The sequence below is a fragment of the Microtus ochrogaster genome, chromosome 2, assembly GCF_000317375.1.
Source record: "Microtus ochrogaster isolate Prairie Vole_2 chromosome 2, MicOch1.0, whole genome shotgun sequence".
Lineage (NCBI taxonomy): Eukaryota > Metazoa > Chordata > Mammalia > Rodentia > Cricetidae > Microtus > Microtus ochrogaster.
The window spans coordinates 19,673,936-19,698,517 of NC_022010.1; the positions used below are offsets into that span (position 1 = coordinate 19,673,936).

Here is a 24,582-nt window from a genome sequence, read left to right on the forward strand (position 1 = left end):
GCTTCCTGGCGCACCAGGGTAACAAAGTGCTCTGCGCTCCGTGCTCCTTGCAGGACTCAGGTGTGCTCTCGGCCTCAGCCCCTCCCATCCTACGCCCCTATTCCCACCCACGCTCACCCATCCCATCCCAGGCTCCCTCCTACGCTCGTCGGAATCACACTATCCCCCCTCCCCCCACCTCCGTTCCCTCCGCATCGGGGTGCTCACTCCCTCTCGCCCCAGGACTCTGTGGCCCGCGGGCTCCCCCGTGCGCCCATCATGCGCGCTGCGGCTGTCTTCCAGGTCTTGAGTGACCTGGAACTGGACCGGGAGCTCTAGCAGAAGACCGAGGATCTTGAACACTCGCACCCTAGTTTCCCCGCTCCCCTACCTGGAGCAGAGCTCCAGCTCTGAAAGAGGGCAAACCCTCGGTGCGGATTATCCGGTCCCGCCCGTGCGGGGGGGCCCCTTTAAGGGAGTGGGCGGGGTGATATCTTATTAGCATACATTAGCATGGCCCTGCCCCGGAGGCGGGCGGGCGCGCGGCTCAGTCCCGCGGAGCGGAGCGGGCGCGGAGCCGAGTGAGGCGCGGAGCCGGCTGCGGGCGGGCGCGGGGATCCTCGCCGCCCCGCCTCGGAGAGCGGGATGGGACGCCGCCCGCGGGGACCTGGATCTCCCCGGGGACCTGGCCCTCCAAGCCCCGGGCCCAGGCTGCCGCCGCTGCTGCTTCTGCTCTCGCTGGCGGTCCACGGGGGCTGCGCAGCGCCAGCGCCCCGCGCAGAGGACCTCAGTCTCGGGGTGGTGAGTGTGCAACGCGGGCACGGGACTCCGGGAGCTGAGTCCCCGGGCTCTCACGAGGTGCAAGAGAGAAGGGAGACTCTCCCTTGTTCCTCTAGGAGAGGTGCGCGGATCCCGGGCGCGGCGGACCCATTTCCAAGGCAGGGAAACTGAGCCTGGGACTCGGGCTGAGCGGGACGCACGCTTGCAGGTGTAGGGGGACAGCGGTCGCTTTCCCGTTCGATGCGATCTTGCGTCGCAGCCGCGGGCGCCCCGGGGAGGTGGTCGCCCAGCTGGAGCCGGGTCCCTGGTTAAAAGCAGCTCCACAGAGACCTCTGGCGGGGTGACCGGCGTCACAGTCGCTCGGAGCGGTGCGCCCCGCAAGCTTCGCGGCCGGAGTGGGAGGTCAGGGGCGCGCACCGCAAGCCGGGGACGCGCATGTGGGCGTCCGGAAAGCCTGGGGTTCCCGACTTTGCTCTGCTGACGATGTTGGGAGAACCGCCTGCTCGGCGTGCGTGGAGCGACCCCCTTTCCTTCCTCCACGGGAGCGGTCGGCCTTGTCCCGCCGGTGCGGGTGGCAACCTCTGTCGTGTCTAGCCCGCTGCTGTCCCTGGCCCGCCAACTCCCAACCCTTCTGCTACCTTAAGACCCGAGCTTAGCGGGGCACCCTTGTTTGGGGGCCGCTGTGCCGGCTTTTTCCCACCTCTCGTCTGCCCTCCTGACCCAAGTCCCCGCAGGAGACCCGGAAGGTTTTCGATCAGACTTTATAGCTCCGCAGGCCCGCGAAGCCTCTGCAAAGGCGCGCGCGGTGGATAAAGCCCTTTTTCGAAGAGGAGGCCCCGGCCTGGGCGCCCTTGATCCTCTGAGATCCAGAGACCCAGCCCGGGCGGCTTCTTGCCCGGCACAAGTAGCCAATATCCTAATGGGGTCCTGGCAGAGTCCACTCTCCACCGGCGGTTGGCAATGGGGACTCGTAAACCTTTAGGTCTAGGCAAGGTGCCTTGGAGATGTCAGACTGGAGGAGACACTGGGGCGGGAGGGAGCAACCCCCTGTTTGGCAAGACTTGCCCCTGGATCTGAGTGAGAGGCTGACTCTGCCACCCCCAGGCCTCTGTGATGGCAGTGGCCCCATGCTTTCTCTGCCCACTTGCGGACAGACGCCTGAGGGTCCCCTAGGGGTGGCTTCCTCCGACTCCAGTGGTCTCTAAAATAGGGGTTCCTCACACTCCTGTTCCTGGGCTTTCATAGCCATTCTCCCCCGTGGCCACGAGCAGTGGGACATCCAGTCCCAGTTCTGGGTAGGTGACAGTAGAGCCCAGACCCCTTCGTGTTCCAGTTCTCAGGGTGTCTCAAAAAGGACTGGTTAAGGGAGAGAGGACACCGAGGTGGAGTTGGGGCGATGGAGTCCCTGACCAGCCAACTTCTCCATTAGGCCCAGTGCCTTTAGGAAGTTTTGTAACAGCCAGACCTTGGAGGTTGGGGTGGGGCTGGCTCCTCCCCCTGGCACCTGTGGACCTCATCTACTTTTCCCCTCCCCTGTTGAGTTCCTGAGCACCCTAGGGTCACCGGCCGATCCACACTTTGAAGGTCTCACTGAGCAGGGCGCGTGACTGCAGCCTTGTCAGAGGCAGCAGAACCCTGTCGTCCAGTTCTGGATAAAGCGGGAGGGTGCAGCAGGCATCCCCCTTCCCAGGACAATATCCTCCCGGGTGTGGGAACCCTCATCTGCCTGTCTCTTCTGTGGTGGTAGGGGGCGCCCTCTGGTGGCCCTCTAGGAGATGGCACCAAAGAGCTTGGGGCACAGGGGCTCCGAGCTGCAAAAGATGGGCGGGCTTTGGGTGGGAGCATTCTGATGCCCCTCAGACCGCCCTCTGCGGGCTGTTGAGCGTATTCAAGTCTGGATGCCTCCGAGGAGAAGGGCGCCTTTGTTTTTGTGATCAACCGCTGCCAGACAGCGCTGCACCCACGGCTGGGCCGGGAGGGGCCAACGCCAGTGAATAAAGCCCAGAAGAGGCCCCAGGCCCCCTGGAAGGACACCGGGGCTGTGCCTCCTCACAGCCTAGTGGGCCTTGTTTTGTTATTCCGTTTCTTGAATGGTTAATGCCTCACAGCAAAGTGTGCAACCCCAGGGAAGGTTCTGAAAGAGTGGCGTCCTGACGGCCCTTTCAGATGTCCAGCTGGGTAGCCATGGGGAAGTGGACAATTTTCACACAGCCAGATCAGGCCCCAGTTCTCACACCCTGCAGTTCTCACTCACAACCTGCCTTGGAGACTGTTTCATCCACTGACTGGCGCTGCAGATTCTTGCCGTCACCCCCTTATATTTCATTCACAAATGTCAGATCGCTCAGCCAGGCCTGGCTCCGTAGGGCATGCTGTGTGGCTGTGTCTCGGCAGCGCCAAGCAGTCTAGGTATCTGGGGGCCCGCGGCTGCTAGGGGTCCTGCTAAAGAGCTCCTTTCATGCTGGCAGCTAAACAAATGAACCCCGGAAGTTTCGACTCTGGGTTTTCCTCCCACAGCAGTCTCTCCCGTTGCTGGTACCACTCAGGCTGGGCAGGTTCAGATCTTCATCTCACTATGCCCACAACTGAAGGCTGGTGTGTTGGAATTAAGGATGGCCAATGGTGACGGGCAGAAGCAGGGACATGGAATGCAGGGTTGGCCTGTGTGTCTCCTTCTTGAAGCCTACAGTCTCCTCCTGTCCTGATCTTAGCTCTCCCTGCTGCCTGCACTCTTTCTGGGCCCACGAAGAAATCGTCCTTATGCCCATAGCTATGCTCTGGGAACTACAGCTGTTCGCTGTGGACCCAAACCAAGGTGGCAAGGCAGCAGTTGAACATAGTGCCAGACCTGCATTTACGGGCATTCACCGCGGCTGCCCAGAACTGAGGCAGGAGGGTGGTATGAAGGCCAGCATGGACTCTCGAGCAAGACTCTGTCTCAGAAAGTGCTTGCCTAGCATGCACACACCACTGGCTGCCAGCCCCAGCCCCACCAAATAAGCCAGGCATGTTGGCACACACCTGTAATCCCAGCGCCAGGAAGCAGAGGGAAAAGGATATGGTGTTTAGGGTCTTTGGCTACATAGTGAGTTCAGGGCCAGCCTGAGCAACCTAAGGCTCTAAAAAACAAACAAACAAAAAGGACCAGTTCTGGGTATGGTGGTATATGCACCTTTAATCGTATACTCCTAGCACTCAGGAGGCAAAGGCAGATCTGAGAGTTCAAAACCAGCCTGTTCTACATAGGGAGTTCCCAGGCCATCTAGGGCTACTAGTGAGACACTGTCTCAAGAAAATAGAAGATGATGCTGTCTGTCAGTGTTATACTGTCATAGTTACTTCTCTGTTTGAGAAAACACCGTGACCAAGGCAGCTTAGAAATGAAAGCATTTGATTGAGCACAGTTCCAGACGGGTAGCGTTCATGACGGCCGGGCTGAAGCCCTGATTGTAGGAATAACTGAGAGCCCACGTCTCAGGTTGCAAAGAACACACTGGGAATGGCAATTCTTTGGAAACCTCAAGCTAGGCCCAGTGACACACCTCCTGATCCTCCCCACACTTTTCTACCAACTGGGAACCGAGTGTTCAAATATATGAACTGGGGGGTGGGGAGGGTCACTTTCATCCAAACCACATCGCGTAGGTCATTTGTCTAACACGTGAAGGACCCGGAGTTCTGTCCTAGCACACACACACACATGCACACACACACACACACACACAGAAAGAGAGAGAGAGAGAGAGAGAGAGAGAGAGAGAGAGAGAGAGAGAGAGAAGGAAACAAGTCTCAATGTTCACTACTTTGTGCTTTGCTTCCATTTGAGACAGGGTCTTTGTAGCCATGGCTGACCTGGAACTCACAGAGGTCTGCTTGCCTCTGCCTCCTGAATGCTGGGGTTAAAGGTGTGCACGTCCATACCCGGCCACTCTGTGGATATCTGATGTGAGACCCATTTACCTAGATCTAGGCTGAGTCCCAGGCTGCTGCTTACCTGCTCTGTGACCAGCTCATAGGGCCTCAGTCTTCTCTCTTAGCAAATGGGCCCATAGGAGCAGCCTGTTCTTGTGGGGAAGCCGGACAACTTCAGAAGGCTTCCAGGGCATTGTCCAGTGAGGAGCCTGCTGGGGGACTTCTCAGGTGTGTCAGATGCCTGTCGCCTTAACTGTAAACTTTAAACTTTCAGTGCCACCTGGCCTTGGGTCTGTGTACAGGCCAGTGCTGGTCCAGGAAGGAAAAGACATCTTATATACGCCGGGCACCTGGCTCCCAGCAAAGACGAGATGGTTATGTAATAGGCATGCATCCCCTCATAGCGCCAAGTCCCACTCTGTCCTTGTCCCCAGACCCTTCACCCCTCAGTAACCATCTCCTTCCTAGGTGCTATACCTAGCTACTTCCTGCATCAAAACCTTCACACCAGGACGTGCAGTGGTGGTGCACACCTTTAATCCCAACATTCGAAGGCAGAGGCAGGCGGGTCTCTGTGAGTTGGAGGCCAGCCTGGTCCACAGAGTGAGTTCCAGGACAGCCAAGGCTACACAAAGAAACCCTGTCTCGAAAAACAAAAACAAACAAACAAAACCAAACAGGAAAACCTTCCCACCGTGAATACTCTCCCCAGGGCTCCTTATAGACAATGACAACCCCGTATCTGCCCAGAACAACTTCCCCGAGTGTCCATCTAACTGTCCCCTCTGTCACATCCCTCCCTTGCCTTGCAGTGGTTACGGGGTTAGCCCAGAAGCCAGCCAGCTCCAGCCTCAGCTCTGCACTCCCATACTATGTGACAGGGGTCTGTACTTTGTGCTTCTTTCTCTTCCGTTGTTGGTAAAATGGGGTAGCAGCAGCACCTACTTCGTCGGGCCAACTCGCAGTGACTTACGGAACACTGTGCATGACGGAAAGTGCAGGAAAGAAAAAAAAAACAGCGCCCACCATCCTCCCCACATCCTGGGGACTGCGTGGAGCTTTCCGCATATTTCACAGGCATTCAGTGGCCCTTAGCTCAGAATCAGTGGAGCAGTTGGCATCAGGACGAAAATGGCCGGAGACAATGTGTGCATGGTCTCCACTAATTTTCCCCTCCAGGACAGATCCGCCCTGGTCTACCTGTCTCCCTTCTGGTCAGAAAGGCCCAGGCAGGGGACCACTCTGACTATCTGCTAGGATCTTTCTTTATAAAAGGGCCACACAGGGGCTGGAGGGAGGTTCACTTGGTTGGGTAAGTGCTTGCCAGGCAAGCGTGAGGACTCAAGTTCAACCACCAGAAACCGCTGGAAAAGCTGATCATAGAACTAGAGAGATGGCCCAGCAGTTAAGAGCATATACATTTGAGGCCCAGTCCTACAGCAAGTGATTCACCACTTCCTGGAATGCTAGCTTCAGGGGACCAGATGCCCCTGGCCCCCTTGGGCTTCTGCACTCATAGACAAGTTACCCACTCACAAACACATTTAAAAAAATATTTTTTCTATAGGGCATGGAAGTCTTTGCTTAATAAAGGAAAAAAAGAAGAAAAATTTTTAAAACAAAAAAAAAAAAAGAAAAAAAATATTTTTTAAAGCTTGGCTTGGTGGAACATTCTTGGTTTTTTTGTTTTGTTTTTTGTTTTTTTTTTTTTTGGTTAATTGATTGATTTCTCAAGACAAGGTTTCTCTGTGTAGGCCTAGCTGTCCTGGAACTCACTCTTTAGACCTGACTGGCCTTGAACTCAGAGATCCATCCACCTCTGCCTCCCAGATGCTGGGATTAAAGGTGTGTGCCATTACCACCTAGCTGTGGACCATAATTCTGGCACTGGGGATGTAGAAACAAGAGATTCTTGGAGATGCTGGATGGACAATCTTACCTCTATGGTGAGCAGAGACCCTGCTGCAAAAGACCCAGACAGTGTACCTTGAGGGTCACCCCCAAGCTTGTCCCCTGGCTTCCACACACACACACATGCTCATTGATAAATGGATGAGTCATGGATCCCATGGGCTGCGTAGCTGTGGACAGTTTCCTTGCTCCTCGGGGTCTCAGATGCCTCACCTGTAAGGGTTGGAGGGTCCCCACTGGCATTGCCCTTACAAGGGCCTGAGGGCTTTTATATGGGGGAAAGTGGTAAATGTGAGGAGTGAGTGGCCAAAGGTGGCACTGCCTACAGATCAGAGCACCTACAGTTAGCATATGTGATATGAATGATATATAGCATATATCATTATCATTATATATATATATATATATATATATATATATATCAGGAGTTGGCCCTGTTCCTGACACAGGTTGGCAGGACAAGAATCTGGATTCAGCTTCCAGGCCTCAGTTTCCCTACCTGTGAGATGGGGCTGGTGGCATCCATTTGCCTCCAACTGGTGGGTACAGTTAGAGAGGGATAGGGGGGTGGTCATAAGCTTAGTAATAGTCCAGGTGCCAGGCAAGGTCTGCAGGCTCCTGGGGGCCACAATGGCATCTGATCAAGGCTGTGGGCAGAGCTGCCCAGATTCCATAAGACAGTTGGATAAGCCAGCGCAGGGATTGGGGTGGCTCTATAAATTTGCTAAAACCATCTGAAGGATTGTAACACTGTACATATTATGCCTCGTTAGAGCTGTAAAAGGATACACATTGTGTCAAATGGTGATAAACGCAGCAGCAAGATGAGAAAGAGGAGGGGGCTAGCGCTGACTGACTGCGTGTGTTTACATCTGGGCAGGAATCCCGGGACTGTTCAGCCAACCTCAGTCATGGTCTGCAGTAATGGTCTAGTTTCCTTGACTGGGCTGGGAGGAAGGGGTGTCTGCCCTGGGGAGTGGGACTCCTCTTCTTCCGGCCCCACCCTCCTCCCCAGTGGCCTTCTGGAAGGTTCACCCTGAGCCTCACAGCACCCGCCTGCTGCAGCCTCCGTTGCCCTGGAGACAGCGGTCTGTCTCCGTGGCGACAGTGGAAGGAGGACCAGGCAGGCAAGCAGGGAGCTGGCGGCCCAGGACAAGGGTGTGTGAGGTCCTGGCTCAATAGGTATTAGGGGACAGGGGAGAGGAAGCAAGGAAGTCTTATCTCTGGCCATCCTGCTGCAGACGGGGAGGTGGGGAGAGGCTTTCACACCTGCAGGGGTCAGAGCAGGTCAGATGGGGTGACGAGGGACTGCCTCGGTTCTCTAGCTGCAAGGTGCCAGTCAAGGCTGCCTCTTCTGCAGAAACCTTGTCCTCTGCGTGGCTTTTGTCAGCCTAGGCAACCCCAAGTCCACTAGGCTAACTGCCGTCTCAATGGCCCGTTATCCTCATTTGACGTTTATCAGGTTCTAGTCCCAGATGATAATGGGAAGCTTATGTGAGCGTTTGGGGTTCACCCGCCTGGAGATGGATGAGCTAGCTGCCTGTGGCCTCCACACACCCATCCTCTGCTGATGTATGACTTTGGTCAGTTGGCTGCCCCTTGGGTGTCCACCTGAGGCCAGTGCTGGCGATCACCCACCTCCCCAAGCCAAAGTCCACTGTGGTCAGCCCCTCCCAGGACTCAGCACTGCGGAGAAGGCTCCTGGATACAGGGAGGGGGCTGCCAGCATGCAAGAGGGTTAAACTCTCTCTTGGTGGGGGCAGGGCATCCGAGATTGCAGGTGCAATGCTGCCAAGCCCAATTACGGTCTGTTCTAGACAAACAAGGGCTACCATCCCAGCCTCCAGCCCCTGCTCCCCATCCATGTGCACTCTCGGGTGGCGGATCCATTCTCTGAGGAAGCTTCAGGGGGCTTCCTGTAGGAAGGAAAGGCAGCCCTGGGGCCCCGCGTCTGAGCTGTGAAAACGTGTGTGTGTTTTGACACGTGAAAACAGCTAAAATGTTAAAACAGTTTTTGAGAGGAGAGCTCTGAACAGGGTCTCACCAAGATGGCCTTCTTACAGAACCCAAAATGGGGCAGTAGAGAGATCTGGGTGTGTGCCCGGGGCATGACTCTCACTTTCCGGGCTGCTTGAAGGTCCTGCCCTTCAGCCTTAGAAACCAGTCCCTGGCATCCCCATATACACCAACAGGATGTAGGACGGGTTGGGGTGGGATGAATTGTGAAACAGAGAAACCCCAGCGAGGATACATGTTATGCAGAGAAGAGACCTGGCAGGCACACTGCAAATGTATGCTAATTACATCATCCAGGCTGGACCTCCTAGCCTGGGCAGCTTGCCGCTGTTTGACGCTCCAAGGAGTCCCGGGAGATGAAACCCAGTTCCAACCACATCCACTGGACTCCCAAGCAACAGCTCTCAGCAGCAGTAACCAGTGCAAGAAAGGAGTCTGGGTGACGTCCTTGGGACTGGAGAGTCAGGGAAGGACTTGAGTAGGGTGGTATTTTGTGTGTGTGTGTGTGTGTGTGTGTGTGTGTGTGTGTTCATCAAAACAGAAGTAGGTTGCTGGGCATGATGGCCACAACTTCAGTGCCCACCAGTACTGGGAAGCAAAGACAGATGTGGAGTATCTTAGTGAGTTCAAGGCCATCGTGGTCTACATAGCATATTCCAGGGCTACATGGTGAGACACTGTCTCAAAAAGGCGTGGAGAAGCTGCTGGAGAGATGGCTTTCTGGTTAAGAGCACTCCTTCCTATTGCAGAGGACCTGGGTTCATCCCCAGCACCCACATGGGGCTTTACAACTACCCAAAGCTCCAGTCCTGGGGATCTGATGCCATCTTACCTCTGTGGACAATAAGCATGCTTGTGGCTATATATATCCATGCAGGTAAAACCCCCCTCACACAAAATAAAACATACAATTAGAATTTAGAATAAATTCTTTTTTTTTTTTAAAAAAAAAAAAGAGTACTTATTGCTCTGGCAGAGGACCCTAGTTGGGCTCCTAGCACCCACCTTGGGCAGCTCACAACTGCCTGTTAAGTCCATCTCCAAGGGGAGCTAGTGCTTCTTTGGGGATTGAGGTTATCTGAATACATATGCACACGTGCATACACACACACACACACACACACACACACACACACACACACCTACGTGTGTCTTGTAGTCTTTTTTGGTCAGGGTCTCTCTGTGTAGCCTTGGCCATCCTGGAACTTCCTGTGTAGACCAGGCTGGCCTCAGACTTTCAGAGGTTTGCCTGCCTCTGCCTTAAGTACTACAATTAAAGGCATGCGCCACCACAACTAGATAACTAAACATTAAAAAAAAAATAGGTAAGGATAGTGCTTGCCCTGGGCTCAATCCTTAGCACCACACGAAACAGGCATGGTAGTATGTGCCTGTAATCCCAGCCCTTGGGCAGTGGGAGCAGGAGGATCAGAAGCTCAAGATCATTTTTGGCTGCAAGGTAAGTTTGAAGCCAGACTGGACTACATGGGACCCTTTCTCAAAAGAGTGGTGTAGCTGGGTGTGGTGGCAGGTGCATTTAACCCCAGCACTTGGAAGGCAGAAGTAGGCTGATTCTGGGATTTTGAGACCAACCTGATCTACATAGCCAGCCAAGACTATTCGTTAAGACCCTGTTTCAAAATTGTGTGTGTGTGTGTGTGTGTGTGTGTGTGTGTGTGTTGTGTGTGTTGATGAGATGGAAATAAACAAGTCTACAAGTTAGATTTGGGACCCGTGTTTGGGCCCTTCTTGAAAAGGGGGGTGTTTTTGGCTTTTGGGTGTAGAGCATCCTGCCCTACAGGACCTCTGGATCAGGAGCCAGACAGGTCCATGCAGCAGGCAGAGTTGTTGTCACAATTGGCATGTGGACTGCAGCACCATCTAGTGGTTGCTGGCAAACATTGATCATGGCTTATAACCCGATTTAAAGGACAGGGATGTTGGGATGGGGCTAGGTAGGGGTGGCCAGGGCTCAAGCGGCATTTCCCGTGCAACAGTCATGAGCTTGGCCAGCTCCTCCTCCGCTGGGCTCTACCCTAACAGCCTCTTGCTCTGCTCTGTGTCCCCAGGAATGGCTGAGCAGGTTTGGCTACCTGCCTCCTGCAGACCCAGCAACAGGACAGCTACAGACCCAGGAGGAACTGTCCAAGGCCATTACTGCCATGCAGCAGTTTGGCGGCCTGGAGACCACCGGCATCCTGGGTTAGTTTTCCGGGAGGCACCAGGAAGCTTCTTGGTCCCATCAAGGCTGTGCCAGCCTGGCCATACCCACCCTGGCTACTCAGGACCCTGAAATTGGCCACTGAGAACTCGGACTGGCCAGAGCCATGAATGTGAATGTTGCCTTAACCTGGTGGGGGATAGGTGGGGCTTGAACACACCTGGCCTTGAGGCCATTGGCTCTGAGGGGTCATGGGGTCTTCGTTGGGGAGGTAAAATGAGGTCTACCCGCTGACCTATGTCTGCCATGCAGATGAGGCCACTCTGGCCCTGATGAAGACCCCTCGCTGCTCCCTTCCGGACCTGCCCCCTGGGGCCCATGCAAGAAGAAAGCGACAGACTCCGCCACCAACCAAATGGAGCAAGAGGAACCTTTCTTGGAGGTGCGTGGCCGGGGTGGGGGCTCCCCAGGATAGTGTCTCTCTGTCTACCACCCCTGGGGCCAGACCATATCAGAGAGGATCCCCAGTGTATAGACTGGATGGAGGGTGGAGCAAGCCCTGAGATGCAGCCTGCCCGTGCCGTCTGGAGAGCTGGCGTTTCCTGAGTTCCCTGGACTCATCTGTGTTCATCTCCTGGGGACTAGAAAAAGGCAGATGATAAGGGAACACTGATGCCAAGGAGGGGCAATATTTTACCCCAGAGGGAGGTCCGTAAAGACCTCAGGGACAGCTGGCCTCTACTCTGACCCTGCCCCTAGGGTCCGGACCTTCCCACGGGACTCACCCCTGGGCCGGGATACTGTGCGGGCGCTCATGTACTACGCCCTCAAAGTCTGGAGTGATATCACACCCTTGAACTTCCACGAGGTAGCGGGTAACACTGCTGACATCCAGATCGACTTCTCCAAGGCCGACCACAATGACGGCTACCCCTTTGATGGCCCCGGGGGCACAGTGGCCCATGCCTTCTTCCCCGGTGACCACCACACGGCAGGTGATACCCACTTTGATGATGACGAGGCATGGACCTTCCGTTCCTCAGGTATGTAGGTGGTCAGTCCTGAGTATTTGGAACCCTGGGCCTGGGCAGCCCCTGTGGGCCCTGTGGACCCCACAGTAACACCCTGAACCTTTTAAAGATAGGTGCATCCATGGTGGCTCACAACCATCTGATTGTGGGATCAGATTCCTTCTGGTGTGCACGAAGACAGAGAGCACTCATATACATAAATACATGAATAAATAAATCTTTTTTAAAAAGGTGCAGCTGTCTCCCCCAGAACGAGTCCCAGGTTAGGCTTAAATAGCTGAGTCCTACTCCACTCATAAGTTAGCCACTAACTGAGACCTGGTGGGCCGTTCTCATGATCTGATCCACCGAGTGTCTGCAGGTGGCTTGGCTAATCAGCTAATTCCCTGCCCAGTGCGCTGAAACCCAGATCTCTCAAGTAGGGTCTTGGGGTGACAGCTATTGTGTTTGAACCTGGAAAATCCTGCCAATCCTGGGATGTCTCCACTATGGTCAGACACTAAACGGGCTGGCTTCCATACTGTGGAAGTGTAAGAGACCCCTGGGAAGCCTCTTCTGCCACACAGGGCCTCCATTGGAGCCCAGCATGATCTGAGCCAGTCTGCAGTACTCACGTGGCTAGCTGGAGTTCCCAGCACAGCCAGGATTCAGGGACCCTCTGAGCACCGGCTCTGTATTCCAGCCCCATCATCAGTGACAGGGTCCTGTCCTCCCCGGCTCATGCAGCTTCTGTGTCTCCAGATGCCCATGGGATGGACCTGTTTGCAGTGGCTGTCCATGAGTTTGGTCATGCCATTGGTCTGAGCCATGTTGCTGCCCCAAGCTCCATCATGCAACCGTATTACCAGGGCCCCGTCGGTGACCCACTCCGCTACGGGCTTCCCTACGAGGACAGGGTGCGTGTCTGGCAATTATATGGTGAGTGTCCCCAAAGCCCAGTATGGACCACATTGGAGGGCGGTGCTAGGGACAGATGCCCCAGGTAGTTGTATGTTCTGTTTATGGCTGTGCCTTCTTAGTCTAGAACTCTGTGGGCACATGACAGACATCTGCTGGAAACCGAAGAGTGGAGAGAGGAGAGGAGCCCAGGGTGTGGGACACAGGTCTCGGCCTTCTAGTGCTGTTCGTAGAGCCCCAGGGATGTCAATCAGTCCCTCAAAGAGCCTTGGCGGCAGTAAAGATAGATCCAGGCCTTCTAAGCACCGGGTCTGTGCTAAATTGGCCATCTGATTACATGACTCTAAGGGAGGAGGAGTCCTCGGTGGGCTGGGGTCAGGCAGCTTGTTCCGGATAGCTCATAAGAATGAAAGAACATCCCTACGGGATTCAGAAGAAGCAGTTTTCCCAGGATAGCCCATAAGACTATGAAGATATCCCTGTAGGACCAAAAGGCAGGCACTTTGCCCAGAATAGCCCACAGGACCAAGAGGTAGATAGCTTGCCAGGGTCGATCTGTGAGAGTGAGAGGCAGGCAGCTTGCCTGGTATTGCCCCACAGGAGTATAAACAGCCAAAATAGGACCAGAATCTGGTCCAGGGCTGCTCCCGGGTCACATCTGGAAATAAGTAGAGGTGTCTGCCCCCATGTTCATCCAAGAGATGCTACTCTGAATGGGGTGGGAGAGGTGATGTTTAATATACAGAAACATTTTCCTCCCTGAATTAGAGCCAGCCTGGCCCCCATCCTGCCTCTAGCTTCATTCTGTGCTCCCCCAATCTGCTTTTCCATTCCCCACCTCCCCACCCCATCTGTGTGGAGTTTGTTGTTGTTTAGGTGGTGGTGGTGGTTTTGTTTATTTTGCAGAATTTCCTTTCTAATGTGTGAGTGTTTGAATATATGTCCATGCACCACACACATGCAGGTGCCCACAGAGGTCAGAAGAGGCCGTCAGACCCTCTGGAACTAGAGTTTCAGGCAGTGTGGGTGCTGGGAACTGAAACCAGGTCCTCTGCAAGAGTCCCAAGCACCCATAACCACTGAGCTGCCTCTTCAACCCTGTGGGTCACTCCTTTTTATGTGTATGAATTTCTTGCCCTGTGGGTATGTGTATGTGCACCACTGATGCATGCCTGCTGCCCCAGGGAGTGTGGAAGAGGGCGTTAGATTCCTTGGAGCTAGAGTTAATGGACAGTTGTGAGCTGCCATGAGGGTGCTGGGAACCAAACCCAGGTCCTCTGCAAGAGCAGCTGGTGCTGCTAACGGCTGAGCCATCTCTCCAGCCCCAGTGCTGTTTCTAATGCAGTAAAATCCCTCATCTCCACGTGCGTCACAGGGCTGTTCAGGCTCCACCCTACCTAGGTCCACAACTTTTGCCACCCTGAACTAACTAACCCCAAGGGACTGTCTCTGAGGATTGCCTGAGGTGTGACATTCGGAGGAAAGGGAGCCAGGCAGAATGAGGCTTTCTGTGGCTAGTGTGTGTGTGTGTGTGTGTGTGTGTGTGTGTGTGTGTGTGTGTGTGTTTGTTTTGTTTGTTTTACCCAAGTGTGGTATTTTCAAGGTTTCTCCCCAACCGGAGTCAGGCCTGGTTCCTTTCCATGGCTGAATGAACTCAACATTGAGCACAGGGTTACTTCCCTGTCAGGCTCTTGTGACCAGCGCTGTGGACCTTGGTGCGGAATTCTTGTGGATCACCTGGCTTACATCTTTTAGGGGTGTCCACCCAGGAGCGTGGTTTCGAGGGACAGTGATGCTCTCCACAAGTTTTTGGGGGCACAGTATAGTTCACAGGACTGCTGCTGTGGTCTGCCCCACCAAACACCCATCTGGCTGAATGAGCAGAACTGGGGGCCCCCAGCCTCACAGCCCAGACTGCATGCCCAGGGCCGCAGGATAGGCTGGTAAGACTAAGGCCCTGGGTTGAACACACACTTTCTGTCTCTGCAGGTGTGCGGGAGTCCGTGTCCCCTACTGCACAGCTGGATACTCCAGAGCCTGAAGAACCACCCCTCCTGCCGGATCCCCCCAGCAATCGGTCTAGCACCCCGTAAGTCCTGTCCCTTGTCCCATTACTGCTGTCCCTACCAAGCACATAATACCCAGTATAGCCTGGGATCCTGAGGAAGGCATTGCTGTATGTGCTGACTGGGCCCAAGGGGCACTTTCTTCTCTTAGACCTCCCAATAGGAGACGGGACGGGAAAGGACCCGCTACCCCGTGGAGCTACAATGAACCTCAAATAGTCCCTCTTCTATAGCCTGGTTCACAAAGCCCAGGACCTGGGGGCTAGGACATCTTGCAAACAGTGGCTTGTTTACTTTCCTGCCAGTCCCTCTGCAGAGCTGACTGAGAACTGCGCTTATTCAGACAGTTCCCGGCGCACATCTGTGCTGTCCCTGGGACTTGGGCTCTCAGTACAGCAGTGCACAGTGCACACCTTTTGTTTCTCAGCCTGTCCCTTCTCTTGTCTGACCCCAACCCCCACACCCTGGCCTCCTTGCTGTGCCCACACTCATCTACAGTTCAAGTGCTGGAATTGTAGGTATGAGTCAATATGATCAACCCATTGTTATTTCCTATCTGCTGGAGTGTGTGTGTGTGTGTGTGTTTCTTGTGTTGTTGGTACTTTTTGGTTTGGTTTGGTGTTTGAGATAGGGTCTCGTGTATCCTAAGATGACTTCAGACCCCTGTGTAGCTAAGGATGACGACAGCCTTGACCCTCTCATCCTCTGTTTTCCAAGTGCAGAGACTACAGGCGTATACCACTAATCCAGGTTAATGTAGTGCTGGGAGTTGAATCTTGGACTTTGTGCATGCTAGGCAAATACTCATCCCCAGTGTGTGTGTGTGTGTGTGTGTGTGTGTGTGTGTGTGTGTGTGTGTGCGTGCACATGCGCGCATGTGCGTGCATATGTGATTGTGCATGTGTGCATGCACACACACACATTTGGTGTGGGCACACAGTGTGTATGGAGGTCAGAGGACAGCTGGTGGGAACTGGCTTCCACCATATTGATTCAGAGACTGAACTCTGGCTATCAGCCTTGACAGCAAGTCCTTGTAATGAATTAGCCACCGCACTGACCCTCTGCAGATTCGTTTCAGGTAGGGCCTTGCGGTGTAACCCTGGCTGGCCTGGAACTTGCTGCATGGCGTAGGCCAGCTTCAAAATCATGAACACCCTGCTTCTGCCTCCTGCGTGCTGGCGTTCAGATATGAGCTGGATGAAACAAAGCCACACGCTTGGCTTTGCTGTTTCTTCTTTTTCTTTTCTCTTTCATTTTTAAGTGATAAGTGAACCCAGGACGTTCTATCACTGAGCTATATGTCCCTGCAAGAATCATTTCTCTCCTACCAACCCCTCCCACCAAGCTCTCTAGGTCACCCATGTGTGACACTGCCGGAGGGTTCTGCGTTGTGACAAAGGGAGAGTGTCCTCATGCATGGCACACTACTGTGTGTGGCCCTGGCAGGTGGTTTGCTGGGAAGTCCTCTGCCACACACCCTCAGGACTGGCTGTTTCTCAGCAAATGGACCACGCTGTCCCTGACACAGCTCTGCTTCTCCGTCCCCTTTGTGTCGGGTGATGCTCTGGGGCTCGTGTTTGCATACTTAGCATTGTGGTCGACAGGACCCCTCTCAGTCTCGGGCGTGTAACATGGTTCTCCTGTCTACAGTGTGCATCAGTGAACACTCTGACACCCCGACTCCTACCCACGGGGTTCTGTGCTGAGACACTCACACCCCGACTCCAACCCACGGGGCTCTGTGCTGAGACACTCACACCCCGACTCCTACCCACGGGGCTCTGTGTGCTGAGACACTGACCTATCTGGGAAGCCGAGAAGCCGTTCTGCCCTTCCATCGATTTTAAGGGCTTTTAAAAGTCGTGTGTCTATATGTGGCTTCGTGCATGGTCCTATAGTGCCTACAGAGGCCAGAGTCGCTGGATCTCCTGGAGCTAGAGTTACAGGCAGTTCTGAGCTACCCAGCGCGAGTGCAAGGACCCGACCTGGGTCTTAACCACTCAACACTTCCCCAGCTCCTTTCCCTCTCGCTTTAGACAAGGGCTTACTGTGGAGCCCAGTGTTGTATGACTCCATAGGGAGTTATAAAAACATTTCTTTACCCTAGATAAGGCCCCCACAGCAGACCAAGGGAAGGATTTTAGTCTAGGATAGTGAGCCAGTAAGTTTTCCAGGGCTTCTCACAGGAGCAAGCACGAGGGTTAGTTCCTATAAGAGTATAGGTGATGCAAAGACAGCTTCGTGACTGGAAAGCCCACCCCAGGCTGAGTGAGAACCGAAAAAAGCTGTATCCTTGAAACTTCTGCGTGACTGGCAGGTAGCCAGTTGTGACATCTCTGCCCCGGCCGTCTTATGTAACCTTAGTTAGGGGCCTGTGACTCTTGTAAGTTTCGGGAACTTTTCCTGAGACTTAGGAGTTTTGTTTCCCTCCTAAGCCGTAAGGGCTGTCCCTCCTAGGAATGTTTTTCTTTCCCAGGCAATTGAAACCCAACACCTGAGTTGACCAGACAATAGCGATCCCCCTGCCTCAGCCTCCTGAGTACAGGACTGTAGGCCTAGTGTGGCCGCAAGCCCGACTGAAGCTCACGTTCTTTGCTTTTGTTTTGTTTGTCATCGTTATAGGTTCGTTTCGGGTGCTGTTGTTATCGTCTGGTGTTTTTAGGTTTAGGGGAGTTGGCTTTGGGGTTTTGAGTCAGTCTCATATAGCCCAGGTTAGCCTCCGACTCACGATGCAGCTTATAGCCTTATGGGGCCCTCATTCTAACTGCCCTTTCTTGCCTGGTGAGCTCCGTCTACCATGTGGACACAGGGTTATTGTGGGTCCTTCCAGGATGCTTCCCCTCATGATGCTGGCAGCCGTAGCTCAGCCGGCTGCTTGGGTCGGGTGCTTTCCCTCTCAGACCCTCTCACGTTCTGCCTTACAGGCCCCAGAAGGACATGCCTCATAGGTGCACTGCCCACTTCGATGCCGTGGCCCAGATCCGAGGTGAAGCCTTCTTCTTCAAAGGTAACCGACCCTGGGGGGCCCTGGGGAATGGAAGGACAGATCCCCATTGCCACGCCAGGCTCCTGCAGCCACCTTCCCTTCCATCACCCAGGCAAGTACTTCTGGCGGCTGACCCGGGATCGGCACTTGGTGTCCCTGCAGCCAGCTCAAATGCATCGCTTTTGGCGGGGCCTGCCGCTGCACCTGGACAGTGTGGATGCCGTGTATGAGCGTACCAGCGATCACAAGATTGTCTTTTTCAAAGGTGAGTGAGCTTCTCTCCTGGGCCACAGCTGGCCATGGCCTCCCCCTGTGCCATCTGACCTGCCTTGACCTCCCCTGCACCCTGCCAACCCTTGGCTGTAACCTTGCACCTCCAGCCTGGTTGAGAGAGCAGTTTGCTCCACCAGTCTGAAGAGCAGCTGTACTCCTTGGATGTGTATGGAGGCCTACTGTCGTCTATTCCTGTAGGGGGCGCTGCAGATACACACAGCAAGCCAAAAAAAGAAAAGAAGAAAAAAGAGGAAAATCTCTGCTGGGACCGATGTAGAGCGGAAGTTGGGGGTGAGGTAGGGTGTGAAGAGCTCCTCCACAGGAGAGAGTTTATTCAAAGAGGCAATGGGAGAGAACAAACAACGGCAGGCGAAGTCTATCTAGGGACCTGCATTGAGCAGAAACACCAAGAACAGGGTCCAGATCAGGTGAGCCAGTGTGAAGACCCCCAAGGCAGAAACATCCCTTCCGCGTGCAGAGAGCTAAGAGAGAGGCCCCAGGGGCCCCAGAGAGGCCATGAGGCCACAACCCCTAGCAGCTGCCCCATTCTAGGCCACCCTACCCTGTCCCTAACTTGGAAGCAAGGCTCCTAGCCTTCACTACTAGCCTTGGATGGGATGTGTCTCTTCCCACAGAAAGGGAAAAGAGACCTGGGCCAGGAAGGCAGCACATTCCTATAATCTCAGCACTCGGGAAGCTGAGGCAGGAGGGTTGCTGCAAATTCCCAGCCTGCCTGGGTTACATACTAAGACTGTTTCCCAAAACTTTGGGCGCTGAGGGCCTAGGGATATCATTCCATCGGTTGAGTACTTGCTTAACGTGCACAAAACCCTGGTTTTGTGCCCTGGCATTGCACGCACGGGGTGCATTAATCCCAACACTTGGGAGTTCGAAGCAGGGGGATTAGAAATTCAAGGTCATCTTTAGCCGGTTGGCAAGTTTGAGACCAGCCTAAGTTAGGAAGGAGGAAGCTAAGGCAGGGGCAGGAGGGAAACAGGTGTGAGGTGTGAGCCTCCTGGGCCCATGCACAGGGAGACATGGACAGACAGAAACCTGGGGTTGGTGTGAGCAGCGGCTCGCCCTCAGCTCAAAGTTGCCACCGTTCTTAGGTCACCCTCCCAGCTCAGGTCCCTCTGAGGCTACTGAGCCAGCTTGGCCTCAGGTCACTTGACTCGATGCCGTGATAAAATACCCGACAGCAGCAAATAAGGTTTTGTTGTGGCTAACAGTTCCAGTCCAGCATGTTAGGGAAGAAATGGGTGGCAAGAGGATGAAACAGCCGGTCACAACCAGTCACGTCGTCCCCCTTAGTCGGGGAAGATGGAGCTGCTGCTCAGCTCACTTTCTCCTGTTTATTCCATCCGGGACCCCAGCCCATGGGACAGTGCTACCCACATTCAGGGTGGGTCTTCCCACCTCAGCCCACTCGAGGTTAACATCCCTCATCGGCACGCCCAGAGGCTGGATTCTACCTGCTATCAAGCTGGCAGTGTTAATCATCATCGTGCCTTTCCTTTTACCCGGACAGGGTCTCACCGTGTAGCTCTGGCTGGCCTAGAGTTCATTGTGTATCCCCAGGGTGGCCAGTATTTTTTTTTTCTTCTCTGGGACTTTCAGTTGAGACTGAGCCGTGAACCCCAATACCAGTTGTTCCTAAGCACTGCTCCCCACCCAAGCCAATGAGGTTACAGCGACTTTTATATTACAGTTACAATGAGGTTATAGTGCCTTCATCTAGTCCATAGACACCCACTCCTGCATCATCAGGGTCCCAGCCAGGATCTCCCTTACATGGTGGTGTCTTTGGTCTCCAATCTAGAGCACTCTCTCGGGCCTTCAGTATCTACCCACCCCAGGTTTTACCCCTCGTGTGTCCTGTGTGTCCTGTGGATCAGTAATATCATCCACGATGTCCTGACCCATCCCATTTGTTGATGGTTTGGACATACTGTTTCCACTCTGGAAACAGCGAGAGCCACCTGAGCATCTTGCCCTGAGTTCACCCCACACACTGGTACCCCTGGATGGAGTCTGTCTGGTCCCACTCCACACATCTTTGTTCCCATGGAACCCAACGGTTCTTCAGCATCTTGGTTCATAAAGTCTCACAAAGAGACCTGCATCTCACTTGTAATTAGGCCTCAGACTAAATGCCTTCTGCCATAAGATGGTCATACCTGGCTTAGGTAGGTGGCTCAGTTATTACGGCACCTGCTTAGCACATATGAAGGCCTGGGTTCAGTCCCTAGAAGCCCATAAACAAGGCATGGTGGTACCTGCTTTTAATCCTAGCATTCAGATAATGGAGGCCAGAGGGTCAGAAGTTCAAGGTCACCCCTTAGGCTACGTAGTGAGTTTGAGACCAGCTTGGGCCGTAAGAGACTCTGTCTCAAAACGGGGGAGGGAACGTTCCTACCTTTCATACATAACAGTCATAGAGCAGGGTAAGTTGTCTTGGTTCCTTGTCTCTCAGTGACTGCCAGAATAGGAACTGATTCTCAGATGCACACCAAGACGTGTGTAGTAGGTGCTCATTAAATGTCAGACAGGGTTCCTCCTTGACTTGGTGACATAGGGTAACTACTCTATAGGGCCCCTTGGGTGAAGATGGGGGACACGCATGAAAGTCAAGACCGGAGCCTTTGCTGCAGCCTATGGCTCTTTCTCTCACCACCAGGAGACAGATACTGGGTGTTTAAGGACAACAACGTAGAGGAAGGGTACCCGCGACCTGTCTCCGACTTCAGCCTCCCGCCAGGTGGCATCGATGCTGTCTTCTCCTGGGCCCACAATGACAGGACTTATTTCTTTAAGGACCAGCTGTACTGGCGCTATGATGACCACACACGGCGCATGGACCCTGGCTACCCTGCCCAGGGCCCCCTATGGAGGGGTGTCCCCAGCATGCTGGATGACGCCATGCGCTGGTCTGATGGTGAGCGCCAGGCAGGGGACAGTGCTGTCCAGCATGTTTCCTTGACTGTAGATAGGGATTGTGATGGGGCATGGGGGCGGGATTTGCTGAACCACACTTAACCTGTCTTGAGCTCTGAGGGGTTCAGGACCTCACCCCTCTCCTCAGCCCCCTCATGGGCTCTGCTCCCTTCTGCCACCCGCCCTGACCTCCTACTTTTCACTCCATAAACACACAGGACTTCCAGCCTTTGTACATTTTCCTTAGAGCACCTGTACCCTACTTGTAGCCTCCCCTCCAATACCAAAAGAGAGGCACGCAGAACCAATGCTGGGCAAACTCCAGCAAGGAAGAGTGGAAGTTGACAGTCTGTCCCTGTGTCCCAGAGTCTCCTCCAGATGCCCAAGTCAGGCTCATGCATGGCCCAGACAGCCTAAGATGTCCTACCTCTGCCCACCCCCCCAGCCCCCGCAGCTCTATTCAGAAACCGCAGTTCTATGCAGAGCCTCCCTGTGTCTGAGGGACCAGCTCAGCCACCCTCTTGTACTCTACAGGTGCATCCTATTTCTTCCGAGGCCAGGAGTACTGGAAAGTGCTGGATGGCGAGCTAGAGGCAGCACCTGGCTACCCCCAGTCTACAGCCCGGGACTGGCTGGTGTGTGGCGAGCCGCTGGCAGATGCGGAGGAAGTCGGGCCTGGACCCCAGGGCCGCAGTGGGGCCCAGGACAGCCTAGCAGTGTGCTCCTGCACTTCAGATGCACACGAGTCTTCATCGCCATCTCTACTGCTGTTGCCGCCACTGCTGTGGGGCGTGTGGACCTCAGTCTCCGCAAGGGCATCCTGAGGACAGTGCTGGCCTTGCGGATCAAGGAGCCGAGGAGGGCAGGGACATACCGGCCAGTAGTCAGCAGGACTTGTGCTTCAAGCGCCCGGTCCTTCCTTCCTTCCTTCCGCCAAACCCAGGGGTGCTGTGCCCTCTGCTGGAGTAGCCTCCAACTGGGACAAGAAGTCCCACCAGTGGCATCCATGTGCCCTCCCCCCCTGGAGCAGCCATAGGCGGTGCTCCTTCCTCTTCTGCACACCATGCTGCTTCTTCGCACCTTACTGGGCTGCTCACACCTGGCTGTCACATCCCGGGGATGCCTTGTCCGCACCTGAGCAGCTCTGATGTCAGCTGCAGGTGGGCTGATGGGGACAAGGGGAGGTCCTCGCAGTGTCCGTAGGGGCCACGGCCCCGGTTTCACAAGCGAGTTGATGGCCCAACGGGGAACAGAGTGGGGACAGGGTACCTGCCCAGAAATCTGATCCACTGCCATTTGCAGCAGCTAGAGCCACATCTGCCACTGCAGAGGACCAGTCACACTCAGGATCTACAGATGCTGGCCAGGCGCCTCGCTTCAACCGTCAGGAGCAGTTGCCTTGCTTCATCTTAGATGAGCTGTTCTTAAGTAGAGGCGACGTCCTGTTATCTCCCTCTGCGTGGCCAGGAGAGAACCGTGGGTCTCCCCGGGGTGCTGTGGCTTGGGGGTGTGCCTGTAGGGACATCTCTCATCTCCCCTGCCCATCGCTTCCGCAAAATGCCCCCATATGGTTATGGGCTGAGACCCTGCAGCTTAGGCTTGTGGCTGTCCTGGCATCAAAGTGGGGGTTCAGTTAAGGAACGGTGGCTGGGTTACCCCAGGCCCTGAGTAGGGGAATGGCAACTTGGCAGGTGGCGCACAGGGGGACTGGGAAGGGGCAGCTGCAGGGATACTCAGCACGGCCAGGTGTCCTGCAGGGCTGTGATGATGTCGCCTCCTGGTCTACCCTGGCCTTGGAGATGGAGGAGCTGTGGAAGAATTGCTGCTCTGAAAGACAGACCTTCATGGGTCCAGAAAGGGCCTCTGAGCTAGGACCAAGGAGCCATCAGCTACTGGGAGCTGGTTCTGGGGCGGGATGGGCCTGAGGGACACACACATACAGCCCAGGGGCGGAGCCACCCATGTAGGCGTGGATGTATAGTAGGCAGCTTCTGCCATTGGACATGTGATGACACACCCCTCCCCCGACTGGTCCCATCTCAGGAAAGAAAGGCTTCTGCACACCCGCCTCACACTTCACATACAGGGCACTGGCGCCACTCCCTCCTAGCCCAGGTTCGAGCATGGTTGGGAGGAGTGAGCAGCCCGCCCCATCCTACACCCATCTGCCAGGCTAGACAGGACAGAGTGGGGGTCTGCGGTGTCATAGGGGCCACCCCACTCTGTCCTCTATCACAGCACGCTCCTATGATGTCCCATGTTGTCCACCAGCCTGCAGAACACAGCCGTCCAGTACGGCAGTGAGAAGAGTCCTAGGGGCCTTGTCACATAGCACTGAAAGTCAGGCCTGCAGGCTGAAGCCGTCCAGAGGCTGGTGTCTCACTCATTTTAAAAAACCCAAACTCTAATAAAAATTTTTCTACACTGGACAGGTGACAGTTCAGTGGTGGGGCACTTGGCTAGCGTGCCCAAGGCTTTGGGCTTGATCTCCAGTACAAAAACTTGTTTGTGTCTCTAGTCTTGAGTGAAACAGTCAGCGGGCATAGAGTTCTCTGAACCACCCCTCCCTCCATTGCTGCAGCCAGGGGGGTCTCCCAGGGAGAGTAAATGAGGGAGGTACCAGTGCTCTGGCTTCTGGGCAGTGTGTGTAGCTGGACCCTTGTGTTTCATGATTTGATTCACACCCCTATACAGAGGCTGGGGGGAGAAAATAAGTGTCTACTCCAGCCCCAGGTCGTTGGGTATGATGAAGTCTCTAGACGCACACTGTCTCATGTGTCCTATAGAACATGACTCCTGAGGGCCATCAAATCCCAGGTTGTCACATTTTGAGACTCCCTCATGGTCTCCATGTGTCCCAACCACACCTTCTCTGGGCAAGGAGCCAACCCAGTGCCACATTTCCCACTCAGTTGCCTGCCAACCAGGCACTGCTACCTGGTGCCTGACACTATAGGTTCTGGTTAACATTCCTGAAGGTTCCTAAAGCCACATCCAGCTCTTATCCTGCAGCAGCATCCAGCATGATACCATGTGGCATCCTTTTCTAGACAAACCGCTGGTTAAAAAAACCCAACAAAACAAAACACATTTCTCTTGTAATTCTGATTTGTGTGCTCTGAGTCCTGGGCTGAACTGACCGTCTGCACTCACATGATGACCAGCCCATGACCATGGTGAAACCCTAGGAAGGTCTGAGGCCTGTTACCACCCAGGGAGGGTCCAGTACCCAACAAGGGTAGTCGTGGACTCTTGGGCCTTCTTTGGCCTCACGAAAAAAACGTGTGTTCTGTGCTTTGGGGAACAGTTCAAGGTTCCCTACCGTGTAACTGCAAGGACCAGGTTATAGCCAATCCAACTGCCATTTTGGATCAGAGAAAAGGTATAGCAACTGTTTTTGTTTTGTTTTTCAAGACAGGTTTCTCTGTGTAGTCCTGGCTTCTCAGGACTCACTCTATAGACCAGGCTGGGCTCTAACTCAGAGATTCACCTGCCTCTGCCTTCTGGGTGCTGGGATTAAAGGTGTGCACCACCACCGCCAGGCTGACACTTAGCTGTGTTCAGTTAGCATGTGAACTTGGGTTTGGTGATAAGCACACACCCCAGAGACCATCACTGTGATCCGCCTCTCCC

The 24,582-nt window shown here is 54.5% G+C and overlaps 1 protein-coding gene across 1 annotated transcript; it reads left to right on the top strand.

Annotated features, from left to right (window-relative positions):
- Positions 1-539: 539 nt before the first annotated feature.
- On the top strand, positions 540-24,152 carry Mmp17 (matrix metallopeptidase 17). Its single transcript, XM_005344533.3, has 10 exons — positions 540-780; positions 10,668-10,800; positions 11,072-11,201; positions 11,519-11,802; positions 12,532-12,708; positions 14,677-14,776; positions 17,681-17,763; positions 17,855-18,007; positions 20,693-20,950; positions 21,484-24,152. Exons 1-10 carry the CDS (start codon positions 625-627, stop codon positions 21,771-21,773), a joined length of 1,764 nt encoding a protein of 587 aa, XP_005344590.1. The 5' UTR covers positions 540-624; the 3' UTR covers positions 21,774-24,152.
- The last annotated feature ends 430 nt before the right edge of the window (positions 24,153-24,582 follow it).

Coding starts and splice junctions, on each gene's coding strand:
- Mmp17 (XM_005344533.3), top strand. CDS start 625: ATGGGACGCCGCCCGCGGGGACCTGGATCTCCCCGGGGACCTGGCCCT. Junction 11,202..11,518: donor AAGAGGAACCTTTCTTGGAG/GTGCGTGGCCGG, acceptor CCCTGCCCCTAG/GGTCCGGACCTTCCCACGGG. Junction 12,709..14,676: donor GCGTGTCTGGCAATTATATG/GTGAGTGTCCCC, acceptor CTGTCTCTGCAG/GTGTGCGGGAGTCCGTGTCC.